The sequence below is a fragment of the Cetorhinus maximus genome, chromosome 6, assembly GCF_964194155.1.
Source record: "Cetorhinus maximus chromosome 6, sCetMax3.hap1.1, whole genome shotgun sequence".
Taxonomy (NCBI): Eukaryota; Metazoa; Chordata; class Chondrichthyes; order Lamniformes; family Cetorhinidae; genus Cetorhinus; species Cetorhinus maximus.
In genome coordinates, this window is record NC_135884.1 from 96,814,556 (window position 1) to 96,832,686 (window position 18,131).

The 18,131-nt window shown below is 44.3% G+C and overlaps 1 protein-coding gene across 5 annotated transcripts in view; it reads left to right on the forward strand.

Moving 5' to 3' along the window:
- Positions 1-18,131, forward strand: part of nlrc5 (NLR family, CARD domain containing 5) — a 191,041-nt gene that overhangs the window by 70,984 nt on the left and 101,926 nt on the right. For all 5 annotated transcript variants that reach the window (XM_078544136.1, XM_078544137.1, XM_078544138.1 and 2 more), the window contains 5 exons: positions 5,611-5,694; positions 6,908-6,991; positions 10,601-10,690; positions 14,030-14,092; positions 15,257-15,343. In XM_078544136.1, the coding sequence (XP_078400262.1) occupies positions 5,611-5,694; positions 6,908-6,991; positions 10,601-10,690; positions 14,030-14,092; positions 15,257-15,343 (408 nt within the window). The remainder of the gene's footprint in view (positions 1-5,610; positions 5,695-6,907; positions 6,992-10,600; positions 10,691-14,029; positions 14,093-15,256; positions 15,344-18,131) is intronic.

Genomic DNA, 18,131 nt, shown 5'->3' on the forward strand with positions numbered 1-18,131 from the left:
TTTACTTAGTGATGCCCTTTCCATTGTTTTAAGACAAACAAGGAGTCACTGCTGGAGCTTCTGGACCAAGCCGAGTGGTTGAGTTTCTCCAGTGACTCCACCTCTGGCAGCAATTCTAGCCTTGTCAGCAAAGGCTTGGGCAGCCATCTTTTCTGACTCCTGAGACAGAGCAGCTCAGCTCTGGTTACCAACTCTGTCTGGACATACCCCTGGAGATTCCATCACATGACCTTCTGCCTCTAACCATCCTGCCCAATCTAACAGACTCCCTCACGCCCCTCCGCCGTCTCTAAGAATTTAAAAAGAATTTTAAACAAAGTATCGTTTTCTGTTAAGGCCCCTATGATTTTTCTCCAGGGTTGTCCACAGCAGTTTCCTGGGCTGGGATTTTTCGGACGGCTGAGTTTCGCTTCCTGCCATCTGAGTCGGTGTAGAGCACATCCCCGCTCACACTGTCTGCCCCACCAGCCATTTTCTGCCCCAACGAACACTAATTGGCTGGATGCAGGACTTCCGCCCCTCAGTCGGGAGGTAGCCCTGCCTCAGAGAGCTGCCAGTCAATCTGATTGGCCGGCAGCTCGCTAGCCCCTGCAGCACTAGATGCTGCAGCGGACAGGACTGGGACTGCAAGCAGTCCCCAGAGCCTAAGTCCTGGGATTCCAGGACCAGGAAAGTTTTGAGGGTCTCAGGGCGGGAAGGCCCAGTGAGCAGTGGGGGGATGTGGGCAGAAGGGATTAGGAGTGTTGGTGGAGAGGTCGGGTGGCGGGGGGGAATCACCCGCAGCAACCAGACCTTTTTGGGGAGCTGAGGCCCCCAATATTAAAAGGAGGCTGTTAATGGTGAGCCACCCCACCCCTCCACATCCTGCCCAAGCCCTGGGCAGGGTTCCATCTTGGGCATCCCCCCCAGTCCCCTCGAACTACTCTCGCCAACCTGAAAATTGAGGCTGGGCAGGAAATGGCCCTTGAGTGGGGGAATTAGCCACTTAAGGGCCTCAATGGGTGATGCCGCCCCTCCCCCTGTAAAATTGTGGAAAGATCTGGGCGGGTGAGAGCCCAGTGGGAAGCTCATCCGAATTATTTTACGGTTGCCCCCTGCCTACAAACCCTCCAGTAAAATTCTGTCCCTGGAGCTTAATCCTGAATTTTGTATGAGTGCATTCCTATCCAGGAGCAACCAATAGTCTTTTCCTCCAGTGTGGCAATATAACCCAACCAGCAATACAACTGGCACAGGTGCCCAAGTGCAGCATTCTGAGGTAGCATTCCTGAACTGCTTTTCGAAGCATTCCTCAATGTAAATCCATTATTAGACAGGAAGACAACTCTGGTGACTTACAGGGGGAAGTGAAAGTGTACCTAGAAGTAGCTAAGTGGTTACTCAGTTTTATTATTAAGCCTGCTGTTAAACGATATGGGTTGCGATGGATTGCCTTCTCACTCTGAACCAGCTAGCTGCTAACCCTGCTGTTTTGTGAAGATAGGGTTCCTCTGTTCCTACTGACTTCTGCCAGAGCATTTTGGTATGCTTCTAGCAGCTTTAAACTGAAAGTAGAAACAAAACGTTTTCTCTTTAGACTCGATGAGGGGACTTTCCTACAATGGGCAGTTTCTTTTCTCTTATCAAATGTGTCACTATTTGGAGGAGCATGTGAATGTAAACTGAATCATATCTGAAACCACAGGCATTGGTCTTCCCCTCCATTCATGTTTTTAATTTTGAGCAAGGAAGTAAACAAGTGGGCGGCAGAGTGGAAAGCTCTGAAATCTGAGCCTCAAACAGGGCAAGTAAGGGCAGTAAACAGCTGAAGGTCAGAATGTCCACATGGAAGTTGCTGCCACCTACATGTATGAAAGCAACTTCAGGAGAGGAGGGTTAAAGTCAGGAAGAAGGAATACACCAGATGTTTTTTTACTGGGAGTTGGAATGTTGTCAGCGGACGGTAGCATGGTGAATAATCTGAAATTTAACTTGATTATCTTTAGCTGAGGGGGTATTTATGCAGAACATTTTGCTTGGAGAGTCCTGAATATACACAAACAGCTGCCAGAATGCACAACAAAGATTAGGATAATATTTATTCAGGTGACTAGAGTCTGTGGTTTGCTTGTCACATGAGCTATTGGGACAGTTACTGTGGTGATGTGCAATGAATAATTTCCTATTACTGACCGTAAGATATGATAGTCCACACCATATATGTAGGCTAACTAACCAGAGATCATAAGTTCAAATATCTCCTGTCTGCCCGACAGCCATGTCATGCTCCAATGAGGACTTCCGCCCCTCAGTCGGGAGGCAGCCCTGCCTCAGAGAGCTGCCAGTCAATCTGATTGGCCGGCAGCTCGCTAGTCCCTGCAGCACTAGAAGCTGCAGCGGACAGGACTGGGACTGCAAGCAGTTCCCAGAGCCTAAGCTCCAGGATTCCAGGACCAGGTAAGTTTTGGGGGTCTCAGGGTGGGGAGGGGCAGTAAGGCCCAGTGGAGAGTGGGGGGTGTGGGCAGAGGAGGTTAAGAGTGTTGGAGGAGATACCGGTGGGGGCGAGGAATCACCTGCAGATATGGGGCTTAGTGATGTACAATTGGGTGGGCTTGACTTTGGGAATCTTCAACATGAGGTCTTGTGGGTCTAGGTCAAACAAGGTCATAAAAACTCCTGCAGCTTACCACTTATTAATCCCTTTCAGTTGACAAACCAATACCATGTCATGTTGAGCATTATTTGGGGGGAGGGAGTCATAAAATATCCTCCAAGTGTGGATCCCAAAGTCAAGACCAAGAGTGGCACTTTAGTACCAGCAGTGACCAAGCTAATTGAGTTCTAGCTGTAGGAGCAGGCCTGCATCAGGTACTGAAGGAGTAAATCAAGTAACCTACTTGACCTTGTCCTCACCAACTTACCTGTTGCAGACATGTCTGTCCACAAGATCATTGGCAGGTGTAATCACTACACAGTCCCTGTGGAAGTAAAGTCTTATTTCATAATGTCAACATCCATTGTCAGGTGTGACAACACCACTGTACCAGGTGGGACAACCCCAAACATCCCTGAGGCTTTGAGTGGAATCGGTAACCTCATGGCATATCATGTCTCTCACTCCTCTGACATTATCCAGCTAGGAAACCAATCCTGCTTCAATAAAAATTATGGAAAGGCACTGCAGCAGCAGCATCAGGTATACCTTAGAGTGAAACACCAACCCAGTGAAAGTGCAACACAAGGCTACTGACAGTGCAAAGGCAAAAAGCAGCAGACGTCAACAGAGCTAAGCTGTCCTACGATCAATATGTCAGAGCAAAACTTGGTAGGTCATGTATCCATTTGAGAATGTGGGTGGCCATGAGAGTAATTATCGCCCTGTAATCCATTAGGACCCTGATGGCATTTTAACCAAGTGAAAGGGGAAAGGTTTAGGGGGAGCATTAGGGGGAACTTCTTCACTCAGAGTGGTGAGAGTGTGGAACGAGCTACCATCTGACGTGGTAAATGCGGGCTCACTCTTAAGTTTGAAGAATAAATTGGATAGATACATGGATGGGAGAGGTCTGGAGGGTTATGGACTAGGTGCAGGTCAATGGGACTAGCGGAATAATATTTCGGCACAGACTAGAAGGGCCGAATGGCCTGTTTTCTGTACTGTAGTGTTCTATGGTTCTAACCGTTGACCGAGCGTAGCACCAACTGTGGCCATTCAGCTCAGTATAACCTGTAGGGAAAGAAGGAGAGGTCCTGAAAGGTAATCTTAACTTTTGTGGGACACAAAGGAGTAAGAAATCCACTACAAAGAACTTATGGGCTTTAACTGCTTCAGGTTTCCCACCCCACCTACCTCTTCGTGACTTGTCCGAGTGCCTGCGGCAGACTTTCATAATCTTCTCTTACCAGCAGTTGTCTGCCAGCTTCTTAACATTTGTTTTGGGTGGGCAGCTGATGAATGGGATGCATCTGAAGCTTAAAGTAGCCCAGGCTTCAACTTCATGATGTGAGAGTGACATTTCTCTGTCCCTGCCCTCCTGAATTCTGCTCGCAGTTGAAACTCCCCCAATATTGTCCCTGTTGCATCCTCACCACTGTGAAGCAATTTGACAGCCAGTTGTGATAATGAGATAGGGTGCAGCCCTTACCAGGTGAAAGAAAGGAGGGAGACAGAAGGCAGGAAACTACAGGCCAGTCAGCCTAACATCTTTCATAGGGGAAATGCTCGAATCCATTATTAAGGGAGTAATAGCATGACATTTTAAAAAAAAATTGTAATACAATCAAGCAGAGTCAACATGGCTTTGTGAAAATGAAATCAAGTTTGCCTAATTTATTAGAGTTCTTTGAGGATGTAACAAGCAGGTTGGATAATTGGTAACCAGTAGATGTGGGCCAGAATTTTATGGCCCCATCACGGCGGGTGAGACCATATCTGGAATACTGCGTACAGCTTTGGCCTCTTTATTTGAAAAATGAAATAATTGTGCTAGAAGCAGTTCAAAGAAGGTTCACTCAACTCATTCCTGTGATGAAGGGGTTGTCTTATGAGGAAAGGTTAAGCAGGTTAGGCCTATAATCATTGGAGTTTAGAAGAATGAGGAATGATCTTATTGAAACATATAAGACCCTGAGGGGACTTGACAGGGTGGATGATGAAAGGATTTCCCCTCATGGGGGAGTCCAGAATTAGCGAGCACCGTTTAAAAATAAGGGATGGGACTTGAACCCGGAGCTACTGTACCACAAGAGCTCCATTTTTCTGCTTCTGTTCGGGAGGTGTAAATAAAGTCACTTACAGTGAATCCACATGGTGAATCTTTTCTCAGTGCAATACACAACAAAGCTGTTCATTGGACAGCACACACACCATGACTCCAAGCTGTATTTGCTGCAACATTTGCTTTAATTTGCAAATAAGAAAATAAATTTATGTGGAATATTATATTGATCTTTTTAGTGGCTGTTTAATTTGTTTGGCCTCATATGTATAATGTACCAGTCCACTGCATTAGGAAATGGTGGAGCATGGATTTACATGTAGCCATGGTTTATGAGTTGTATTATCAAGAAGAACCTGACAACAGGAGTACACCCAATTTATAGAAAAAAGGAAAGAACTTGCATTTATATAGTGCCTTTCACGACCTCCTAATGACTCGCAGCTCTTTACAGCCAATGAAATATTTTTTGAAGTGTAGTCACTGTTGTTATGTAGGAAATGGTGCAGCCAATTTGTGCACAGGAAACTTCCACCAACAGCAACATAGTGATGTTGGTTGAGGGACAACATTGGCCAGGACAATGGGAAGAATTCCCCTGCTCCTCTTTAGAATAGTGCCCTGGGATATTTTATGACCACCTTAGAGAGCAGATGGATCCTTGGTTTAACATCTCGTCCAACAGTCCATCACTCCCTCAACATTGCACTGGAGAATTGGCTTAGATTAGGGCCTAGATCTCTGGAGTGGGACTTGAACTCATGACCTTGTGACTCAGGCAAGAGTGCTACCAACTAAAGCTTGGCTAACACCATATGGCATTGGATATCGGATGGTAAAGGGGAAGAGTAATTGTGTTATAAGGTTTGTTTGTTGTTAACACTGGTGTTAATTGGATATTTTTCTTTTACAGTCTTGTGAACTGCAAATTAGCAGCACAGCATGTTCAAGCTCTCGGCCGAATCCTACAGTGCTGCCCCCAGCTGGCATCCCTCGAGTAAGTCCAGTAATTTTTTTGTGATATCTTGAAACAGAAAACTTCCCTGCCCCGTGATGATCAAACCAAATGAAATGAGTTCCACAGCTGATCAGTGTGACATCTTGGTTCATTTTCTTCTTTCAGCAGTTCCTAGCACCCAATTTCTCTCTCTGCATTCCTCCTGAATTTTTTTTGTCTTTCCGTTTCACAAATACAGTCCCCATCGTTTTTAGCTGGCATGTTGATTCTAATGTGAGTTGTCTGTACATGTTGAATGGTTTCCGAGGGGAACAGAAGAAATGACTTTAAATGCAAACTGCTGCCAACAGATGAACTCTGGACATAGAATAATTTAAACCTGTGAACATGACAGGAATCCAGGGTTACATGGCACTGGAGTTGAATTTGAAGAGCCCAGTGTCTGGATGAGTTTGGATTTCCAGAAATCTTGGGGGCTGAATTTTTCCCTTGGGATTCTCCCATCCAACCCCAATAATTTCAGAGGAAGAGCTATTGAAACTCTGGAAAAATGGAGTAAAGGCGAGAACCCCCATAGAAATGCATCCCTTCCACCTATTTCCAACTCAATTTTGCAGTTTTTTTTTCTAGTTCTCAATATTTGACAATCTGACCTGCTGCAGATGTCCTTTAGGCACATCTTTCATTGGGTCTCTGCTGCACGTAACCTTGTTTAAAAACACATCCAAAATTCTGGGAAGGAATATTTAAAAGACTTCTGCCTCCATTCAAATAGACACAACCAAAATACCCTCTACTTTTGTAATGTGCAGCCAATTTATTCAAGTATGTGCACCCTTTAAATTTAATTTAAAAAGGACAACTTGTGCATGGCCTGCATGGGAACTTCCAGATTGCTGCTTGGCCACAGTGTTGCGAGGGAATATTGGGCCCGCCCTATCTCATGTGCTGCAGCAAGTTCCTCTCTGCAATAACATGATCTTTTCCTCTCTGGCAGTGATGATCCCCTCTGACCAGTGAAGATACCACCAGAAGCCCACTCCAGAGAAGCATATTGACTCCCACCAAGGAAAATGGGTCAGGATCATGGCATGGTTGACTACAGGCAGAAGTCCAGCCACTTCCATTTGTGTTATTTCCCCTTGAAGAAACTCCTTCTTTCACATACAGACTTCTCTGGTTATGTTGCAGCAGGCATGGAACCTGAATTAGAATGCCCTTTGCTACCAGGAGTTTCTCTGTTTTTCTTTAGCTTGTCCGGCAATGAACTGAAAGACCATGGTTTAAGAAGATTCGTTGAGATCCTACCAGATTTTCACATTTCCAAACTGATTAAGTAAGTCTATAGATCATTGATTATTAATAGTGAGATGTGCATGCAACTCCTGGTATGTTAACTTGTATAAGTAAGACACTTGGTTTATATTGAATCATGGATCAGGGTTGAATTTCAGACATGCCTGGTGCAGTTTACTTTCAGGAAGAATGTAAGCACATAATACAATGTCCAGTGATGGACTCCTTAACCAGCATTATTTGCCCATCCCTAATTGCCCTTGAGAAGGTGGTGGTGAGCTGCCTTCTTGAACCGCTGCAATCCATGTGGTGTAGGTACACCCACAGTGCTGTTAGGGAGGGAGTTCCAGGATTTTGACCCAGCGACAGTGAAGGAACAGCAATATATTTCCAAGTCAGGATGGTGAGCGGCTTGGAGGGGAACTTCCAGGTGGTGGTGTTTCCATCTGTCTGCTGCCTTTGGCCTTCTAGATGGTAGTGGTCGTGGATTTGGAAGGTGCTGCCTAAGGAACCTTGCTGAGTTTCTGCAGTGCATCCTGTAGATGATATACACTGCTGCCACTGTGTGTTGATGGTAAAGGGAGAGAATGTTTGTGGATGGGGTGCCAATCAAGCGGACTGCTTCATCCTGGATGGTGTTAAGCTTCTTGAGTGTTGAGCTCGCACTCATCCAGGCAAGCGGAGGGTATTCCATCACACTCGTGACTTGTGCCTTGTAGATGGTGGACAGGCTTTGGGGAGTCAGGAGGTGAGTTACTCGCCACAGGATTCCTAGCTTCTGACCTGCTCTTGTAACCACAGTATTTATATGACTAGTCGAGTTTAGATTCTAGTTAATGGTGACCCCCCAGGATGTTGATAGTGGGGAACTCAGTGATGGTAATGTTATTGAATGTCAAGGGTGATGGTTAGATTCTCTCTTGTTGGAGATGGTCATTGACTGGCACTTGTGTGGTTACTTGCCCATTTGTCAGCCCAAGTGTGGATATTGTCCAGGTCTTGCTGCACTTGGACATGGACTGCTTCAGTATCTGAGGAGTTTCAAATGGTGCTGAACATTGTGCGATCATCAGCGAACACCCCCAATTCTGACGTTATGCTGGAAGGAAGATCACTGATGAAGCAGATGAAGATAGTTGTGCCGAGGACACTACCCTGAGGAACTTCTGCTGTGATGTCCTGGAACTGAGATGACTGACCTCCAACAACCACAACCATCTTACTTTGTGCTGGGTCTGACTCCAATCAGCGGAGAGTTTTTCCTCTGATTCCCATTGACTCCAGTTTTGCTCGGGCTCCTTAATGCCACACTCAATCAAATGCTGCCTTGATGTCGAGGGCAGTTACTCTCAACTCTCCTCTGGAGTTCCACTCTTTTGTCCATATTTGAACCAAGGCTGTAATGAGGTCAGGAGCTGAATGGCCCCAGTGGAACCCAAACTGAGCATCAGTGAGCAGGTTATTGCTAAGTAAGTGCCGCTTGATAGCACTGTTGATGATCCCTTCCATTACTTTACTGATGGAAAGTAGACTGATGGGGTGGTAATTAGTTGGGTTGGATTTGTCCTGCTTTTGTGTACAGGACATACCTGGGCAATTTTTCACATTGCCAGGTGGATACCAATGTTGTAGCTGCACTGGAACAGCTTGGCTGGGGGTGCGGCAAGTTCTGAAGCACAAGTCTTCAGTACTATTGCTGGAATATTGCCAGGGCCCATAGCCTTTGCAGTATTCAGTGCCTTCAGCTGTTTCTTGATATCATGTGGAGTGGAACAAATTGGCTGAAAACTGGCATCTGTGATGCTGGGGACCTCCGGAGGAGGCCGAGATGGATCACCTGCTTGGCACTTCTGGCTGAAGAATGTTGCAAATGCTTCCGCCTTATCTTTTGCACTGATGTGCTGGGCTCTTCCATCATTGAGGATGGAGATACTTGTGGAGTCTCCTCACCCAGTGAGTTGTTTAATTGTCCACCACCATTCACAACTGGATGTGGCAGGACTGCAGAGCTTAGATCTGATCCATTGGTTGTGGAATTGCTTAGCTCGGCCTATCACTTGCTGCTTATGTTGTTTGGCACGCAAGTAGTCCTGTGTTGTACCTTCAACAGGTTAACACCTCATAGTTATGCCTGCTGCTGCTCCTGGCATGCCTGCCTGCACTCTTCATTGAACCAGGGTTGATCCCCTGGCTTGATGGTAATGGTAGAGTGGGGGGTATGCCAGGCCATGAGGTTACAGATTGTGTTGGAGTACAATTCTGCTGCTGCTGATGACCCACAGTGCCTCATGGATGCCCAGTTCTGGAGTTGCCAGATCTGTTTGAAATCTATCCCATTTAGTATGGTAGTAGTGCCACACAACACGATGGAGGGTATCCTCAACATGAAGGCGAGACTTCGTGTCCACAATGACTGTGTGGTGGTCACTTCTACCAATACTGTCATGGACAGATGCATCTGTGGCAGGCAGGTTGGTGAGGACGAGGTCAAGTATGTTTTTCTCTCTTGGTGCCCTCACCACCTGCCACAGACCTAGAATAGCAGCTATGTGCTTTAGGACTCGGCCAGCTTGACCTGCAGTGGTGCTTCAGAGCAACTTTTGGTGATGGATATTGAAGTCCCCCACCCAGAGTACATTCTGCGCCCTTGCCACCCTCAGTGCTTCCTCTAAATGGTGTTCAACATGGAGGAGCACTGATTCATCAGCTGAGGGGGTGGGGTTGCAATGTGGTAATCAGCAGGAAGTTTACTTGCCCATGTATGACCTGATACCATGAGACTTCATGGGGTCCAGAGTCGATGCTGAGGACTCCCAGGGCAACTCCCTCCCAACTGTGCCGCTACCTCAGCCGGGCCTGTTTTGCAGGTGGGACAGGACATACCCCAGGATGGTGATGTCTGGGATATTATCTGTAAGGTATGATTCTGTGAGTGTGATTATGTCAGTGTGTTGCTTGACTAGTCTGAGACAGTTCTCCCAGATGTTAGTAAGGAGTTTGCAGGATCGACAGGGCTGAGCTTGCCATTGTCGTTTCTGGTGCCTAGTTTGATGCCAGGTTCCATTCCTTTTAGGCTTTTTAGTAGTTTGATACAACTGAGTGGCTTGCTAGGCCATTTCAGAGGGAAGTTAAGAGTCAATCAATTGCTGTGGACCTGGAGTCACATGTAGGCCAGACCAGGTAAGGACGGCAAATTTCCTTCCCTAAAGGGCATTAGTGAACCGGATGGGATTTTATGACAATCAGCAATGGTTTCATGGTCATCATTAGACTTTTAATTCCAAATATTTATTGAATTCATATTTTACCATCTGGGTCCCTAGAACATTACCCTGGGTCTCTGGATTACTAGTCCAGTGACAATACCACTACACCACCGCCTTCCCCCTTAATGTAGGCATTTGTCAACGTTAACTACAATAGAATTGGAATGTGAGGAAAGAGTGTGTAGTTTAAGTTCAAAAATATTATTTCCGTACAGCCTAGGGTGTTCAGGTGTACACATTAATGCAGCGGAATAGTGCTCATGATTTACTGTGAGTCAGCTAGTATTTAGTGTACTTACTGATATATCTTGAGAAATGCAATGTATTTATATATCCATTGTTCGTGCTCATGTGAGTTTTTTTAATAATCCTTTCTCTCTTAGCCTCAGCAACAACGGCATCTCGAAAGATGGTGTTCTCTGCTTGGCATCAGTCCTGAAGAAATGCCCCAAGGTGTTTGAGCTTGAAGTGAGGTAAAATTAACCGGTTAAAGCCCTTGACAATGGAGTTTATAAGTTTCAGGGTGTAAAGTACAAAGAGAGGCTCAGAGGCACTGTGGCCCCTTACTCTTACAATTATTAGCAGAACATTTTGTTCAGCCAAATGTGCGTTACGGAATGTCGAAGTGAAAAAAATTGGGTCCAGAGTCCGCCTGAATAGAGCTTCACATTTCGAGTGCCAGTTAGTGGGTTTGTACTGCATTAATAAATCTACAAATGAAAATGCAGAGTTAGTTAAAACCTAATTTTTTTGAAGATATTTTCAAAATCTTGGTTTGGAATCTTAGTAAGGAATCTCCTTTTTTAATACTTGAACGTAACCCACTTACTTCTCCCATACAAATCACTGTCAACCTATACAGGGAATTCATAAACATCTCAACCATCCGTCCATTTAGGTCAGGTTGAAAATTGGTCATTAAAGCCAACGGTGAAGTGAGTTTTTGTAAGTGGAAAGGATGGGGAAATTGCCCCCGTAGAAGGGTATGGTAGTGTAGTGCTTATGTTACTTGATTAGTAATCCAGATGCCTGGATTAATAATCCAGAGAACACGATTTCAAATCTCACCGTGGCAATTTGAGAATTTTGAATTCAGTTTAAAAAATTCTGGAAATTAAATGTTGATCTCAGTATAAGTGACCACAAAGCTGTCAGATTATTGTAAAAGCCCAACTGGTTCACTAAAGCCCTTTCGAGAAGTAAACCTGCCATCCTTATCCCATTTTAGCTACATGGTGTCTCCAGTCCCACACAACTATGATTGACTGTTCTCTGAAGAGTCCTGAGGTGCGCTCTGAAGGGTCCAAGCAAACCGTCCAGTTGTATTAACCCACTACAATACAGTATCAAGAAAGTCCACCTCCTCAGGGCAGTTAGGGTTGGTCAATAAATGCTAGTGACTTCCACATTCCACAAACTATTTTTTGTAAAATACACCTTGGGGACACTGCAGTGCATCCTGCAACCATGGTATGCTGACGGTGAAGGAAATAGTTCTGTAAACCAGTTGATTGGGCACTGATTAAATATTTATTGAGAAGAAAAGACAAAAGGCTCAGTGGGTCCAGTGCTTTAACAATCTCAATGATGCCCTCTTACTTATTTACAATTTTCCCTTAATCTAATTTCCATATTCCATCTCCATTAATTGTGGTGATTTTTTGCAAAACATCTGCTGCCTTGGCTCACTATGAGCCAAGACAGGGCTACAATCAGATGACCGAGACCAACTCCTTTCAGTGTTTCTAGTGTGCCCTGGGGTTGTAGTTTGTGACTCACTAGGAGCGCCTCAGGGACTGGGAGTGGGATATCTGGTACAGTGGCAGTGAAGGACCCCCTGGTTGTTCTTGAAAGCAGTGCCATTTTCTTTTTAATACATTTGAGAATAAGACCCCTTTAAGGAATTATCCATTTGAATTTCAAGTGCAAACCATTGGTAGTCCTATAACAAGGAGAGGATCATCCAGGAACAGAAGTTTATATTCTTATGCTGACCATCCATGAACCCATTAGAAATGGTGCTTGGTGCCTGAAGCACTACTCAGGGAATCCAGTGCATGCTGGGAAGAGCTCCTAATTTATGTTGAAATCTGTTTATGTGGAGAATAAGCATCAACTTGGACCAGTTAGGCCAACTGGCCTGTTTCCAATTTGAAACCTCTATGTAATTCTATGTAAGATGGGGCCATTATGAACCCAGCACATGGTAGATCTGGCTCTGAAAGCCACAGCCAGTTCTGGGGCCTGTTTTCACACACTGGGCAAATGGGGCACATAGTAGGGCTCAGACTTCAGCACCTCCTAATCTGGCCAGACAGCACCCAATGTGCATCACTGGGTTACAGGTACCGAGCATTGCATTATTGAGTGTTGGCCGTCCTTTTCTCATGAAGAGCATGGCAGCCAAACTCAATCATATCACCATCCACAATTAAACATGTACAATTTCCAGAGGCCATTAGGAAACTGACCTTCCTGTCAGCCTCCCTTCTTGCTCCTCTCCCCACGCTGCATCAGCTGCCAGGCCAATTGCAGTAAAGATGTATCACATTAATTGCTACTTTTAGGATTCTAAAGAAACTAGATAATGTAGATCATGACAAACTATCTTAACTGAACAGTAAGGTTTGGCCTGTGCTTGAAATGGGTGTTCAGTCTATGGGACATTCATTTAAATGCAAATGAAGTAGATTTCCTTCCGAAAATAATATTTGGAAATAAAATATATGAATAATTTAAGGCATGACATATAAGTGTTGCATGTTTGGGAGGAAGAAGTGACTTTGGACCTATGATTCGCATGGCTTTCTACTGCCCAGATTTTCCTCACCTCATGTCTGGGTCTGTTTCACACTATTTGATAGAGATTGATTGCTACGTGTAGCCAACAGCCCCATTACCCCTGTAGCATGGCACTACCAGGATAGTAGAAGGCAAACTAGATGAGCCTTGTTTTTTTTTGTCAAGCAACTCCCATGTTCCTAAATAAACTAATGGATCTCAGTATGTTTTGGCCTGTGTGTCTGAATATGATATCACCTAGTGTATTTATCCACTGAGCCATTAGGTGTTAAGAAGGGAGAACTTGTGGGCTGGACTTGTGGTATGGCCTAATTCTGTTCCTCCGACTCACAATACACTGAACTTTGCTTTGCTCTACGATAGGACTCATGATATCCATACAAATGATCTATCTGTATATTACATTGTCACAGTCTCTCTTTAACAAAATGCTGTAGTATTGGGATTGAAGCTATGTGTAGGAGATTCTTGCCCTAACCTTCAGATTAAATGAGTAGTGACCTTCACTACCACACATTAATGCACGTTTTCCCAAACTGGGTGAGGTGAGATTTCGGGGTCGCCAACTCCGAGGCAGCAATGGTTGCCATGAAGCTTGGACTGATTTATGAGACCTGGGAGACCCCTGTAAATTATTACTTCTTTTTTGTTGGTGGGCGTGGCCTAATGGACTGCTCACTGAGGCTCACAATTGCTGCGAGTGCAAAAAGCCTGTGAATAGGTAGGTATTCCTTTTTTGGAGAAATCCTGCCTTTTCATCAACTCCCCCCATGAGGGATGTGGGCGGGAGTGAAGGATAGGGAGATGGGGGGGGTTAAAGGAGGGGGAGATGGGGAGGTGAAGGAGGGAGAGATGGGGCATGCACAGTAACTGAAGACTCCCACCGGCAAGCACTGCATTAATGTTTTAATGAGGCAAGAAACGGTTTCATAGACCTTCTTGACAAAAGATGATCTATTTGTATACCGTCATTTAAGTTCAATTTTGTGTTTGTAATTTACTTTCTATAGCCTGATCCAACCCCAGACAGTGTTACTTAAATTAGCAGAACAGCAAGAAGACACTGAATTGAGGTAAGAAATTGCATACAGAAAGAGTCATTTAAATACATATTCTTCAAACATTTGTATATAATAGTGTATTCCAGAATTCTGATTCCCAATCTTTTTCCTTACCATAATTATCATGGTCATTGATGTATGATGATGTAATTGTCGATTTTATCACATGGGATTCTGAGACTGTTGCTGATGTTTTGGGATTTGCATTCTGAACCATTTATAATTGGGGCTGTTGGTTTGTGGTGATTGAATCAAATTTTGTTTTTATTAGATGGTATTTTCTGATATTTGGGATTCAAATCCCATGACTCTAACCATTTTTCCATGAAAACCGCAAGATTGGTTGCTTCAACCATTCATTGGTAGTTTCCAAATAAATGTTCTTTGTGATTGTTGAACAGTCTTAGTGCGATGGTTTCATTTCACTTGGCCCAATTTTAGTTCAGTCCATTAAACTGAATCTGGTCCAAATTGCTAAATGTGCTGGAACTCACTTAGCCAGTACAATGTTTAAATTCGCATTGTTCGAAAATAATTTTAATCTATCAACAAACAACTTGAGCCTTGCATAAGTAAAGAACATATATTTTATTATAAACGATGAGCTAGTTGGTTAGGATTAGAGGTGGAAGAACAATCACTTAGCTGGGATATGGAATCTGCTGAGCTTTCTTGTCATATACCTTTCCTGGTTTGGAAAATAAGTTCACTGGGAATTTCCTGTGTGTATGTGTGGAAGTGGAGGGGGTGGTGGGGGCAGGTGGGTGCAGGGAGCTGGTTATGTGGTTCCGTCAATCCCAAATCCTTCATATACCATGTAAATAAAAATGGCATTTCTACCAGAGATAAGGGGGCTGCTGGGGAGAACCCCATCAGAAATTCTCAGCAGTTGTGTTTGACCAGGCAGTGATCAGAACGTTTCTGCTATGCTGAAAGTATGGTGCATTTGTAGCTTAAACTTCTTTCTATCCCTAGCTAGGGTAAGCTACCAGATAGGAGTCCAGGTATAGGAAGAGATTTCAGGTCTAAATTGCATCTATACTAACTCCAGATATTGGTTTGTCACATTTGTCCTGGGATTTATTATTATTGATAAAAGCCAGTTCTATTTAAAATTTCTTTCAGAATAATAAAGGACTGATATTTTGATGTCCTGACAATCCACTATTTTTACAGAGATGAATGGAAGTCCCCACCGGTAGATTTTAGATTGAGTTACACTGGAGATTCAAAGATCGTGCCTGCACCATTGAGAAAACTAAGGTAAACTGCCCTAAGGAATCAGCGAAAGCATCTAATGAGTAGCCTGGATAAGCGCTCAAAGAAAGGACCTTTCTTAAGATCTCGGGATTCCTCCAAAATGCTTCACAACCGATGGATTGAAATTTGATAATTACTGTTTTAATGCAAACAAGCACAATAAACATTCCATTCCATACATTGCTCCATGTGAGTGTGCTCAAAACCGGCACATTAACCCATAAAAACATCAACATGAAAAACCTTCAAGGTTTATCTTAAATATGCACAGGAGTTTGGTGACTGGGGGAATTTAAGGTTTAAATTCTATCTAAAGTCTAGCCTTTCTTTAATTTAGCAATTATCTAAAAGTTTCTGTAAGGGTTGGAAGAAGATGAGTTTTAGTCCAGCCTAAAAAAGGGTTCATGCAGGTTCTTCTTGCAGCTACAACTAGTTAATTAGATAACTGGCTTAACCAGCTATCAGACGCTAGGTTCAGAGAGTATAAAAGTAGGCTATCTTATAGTGCTGACTTTGTCTGCTCTGGAGTGCTGTTCTGGGCTGCAGTAGAGTGTTGTCAGTTGGAGTTTGGTGACTGAGGGAGTTGAAGGAGGAGGTGGTCCTTTCTTTTTCTATCTTTCCTCAAAGAAGAGCGGTGGCCTTGGTAAGTAGAACCTGGTGTGTAAATTAGAAAAGTGTAATATTTTTAAATAAGTTGCTATACTTGGATTTAACTGAGAAACGCCAGGAATAAGGGAAATTTAGGGCCAATATAATAAAGTATTATAAATAATCCAAAGTAGAATAAAGTTAACGTAAGAGAAGTAGAGTTAAGACATGGCAGGGCAGCTCAGTCGAGTGAAATGTGTGCCCTGTAATATGTGCAAAACCATGGATGCTACCAGTGTCCTAGATGTCCACATATGCAGGAAGTGCTGCCAGCTGCAGAAACCTGAGCTCTGGGTTTCAGAGCTCGAGCGGCAGCTGGAGTCACTGTGGCACATCCGCGAGGCTGAGAGTTATGTGGATAACACATTCAGAGACGTGGTCACACTGAAGCTTAAGGGCCTGGAGGCAGAAAGAGAATGGGTGACCACCAAGCAGTCCAAGCAAAGTGCGGAGGTGGTGCAGGAGTCCCGCTCACAAATCGGTTTTCCGTTTTGGAAGCTGATGAGGGCGCTAGTTCCTCAGAAGAGTGCAGTCAGACCCAAGTTTGTGGCAACATGAGCTGTAGAAGAGAGGAGGAAGAAGAAAGGAAGAGCTATAGTGACAGGGGATTCATTGGTTAGGGGAACAGGCAGGTGTTTCTGTGGCCGAAGACATAACTCCAGGATGGTATGTTGCCTCCCTCATACCAGGGTCAAGGATGTCATGGAGCGACTGCAGGACATTCATCTGGGGAGGATGATCAGCCAGAGGTTGTGGTCCACATTGGTACCAATGACTTAGGTAGGAAGGGGGATGCGGACCTGCAATCAGAATTTAGGGAGCTAGGTAGAAAATTAGCAAGCAGGACCTCAAATGCAGTAATCTCTGGATTAATCCCAGTGCCACATGCCAGTGAGTTACAGAAATATGAAGATAAGGCAGATGAATACATGGCTGGAAAGATAGTGCAGGAGGGAGGGCTTTAGATTCCTGGGACACTGGGACCGGCTCTGGGGGAGATGACACCTGTACAAGCCTGATGGTTTGCACCTGAACAGAGCTGGGACTGAGCTTCTTGTGGGATGTTTTGCTAGTGCTGTTGGAAGGGCTTTCAGCTAACTTGACAAAGGTGTGGGAACCAAGAGAAAATATTAGAGGGAAATACCAGGGTGCACAAAATATTGTGAGGGACAGATGGCATTAGTATAGAGAATAGTAAGTTAATGGGTAAAGTCGGGGTGAGGTAGAAAGTAACAAAATCTAAATCAGGGTTACTATGCATATATGTGAATGCATGGAGTATAGTAAATAAGATTGGGGCGTTACATGCGCATATTGCCATGTGGAAGTATGATGTTGTGGTGATAATAGAGACCTGGCTCAAGGAAGGGCAGAACTAGGTGTTAAATATTCCCAGGTACAAGGTGTTCAGGAAAGGAAGGAAAGGAGGTTGGGGGCGGCGGCAGTATTGGTTAAGGAGATCATTGCAGTGCTGGAGAAAGAGAATGTCACAGAGGGTTCAATAACAGAATCAATTTGGCTAGAGCTAAGGAACAAAAAGGGTCAATTACATTGGTCTGTGTAGTTTATAGACCGCCAAATAGTGAGAAGAATGTAGAAAAACAAATCTGCAGGGAAATTACAGTGAGGTGCAAGCATTAAAGAGCAGTTATAATGGGGGACTTTAATTACCCGAATGTAGACTGGGACAGTGGCAGTGTAAAGGGCGGAGAGGGGCAAAAGTTCCTAGATTGTGTTCAGGAGAATTTTCTACAGCAGTATGTGTCCAATCCAACAAGAAAGGATGCACTGTTGGACCTGGTTCTTGAAAATGAGGTGGGCCAAGTAGATCAAGTGTCAGTGGGGGAACATTTAGGAGACAGCGATCACTGTATCGTATGTTTTAGGATGACGATGGGCAATCCAGAATAAGAATAATTAACTGGTCGAGAGCTGACTTCGATGGGGCAAGAACGGAGCTGGACCAGATAGACTGGAACGAAAGATTAGCAGAAAAAACTGTGGCTGAACAATGGGCTACCTTCAAAAAAAGAATTGGTTCAGGCACAGTCAAGGTATATTCCATTGAAAGGGAAAGGTAGGACAAACAAATCCAGAGTTCCCTGGATGAAAAAGAAATTAAGATAAAGGAGAAAAAATGCAC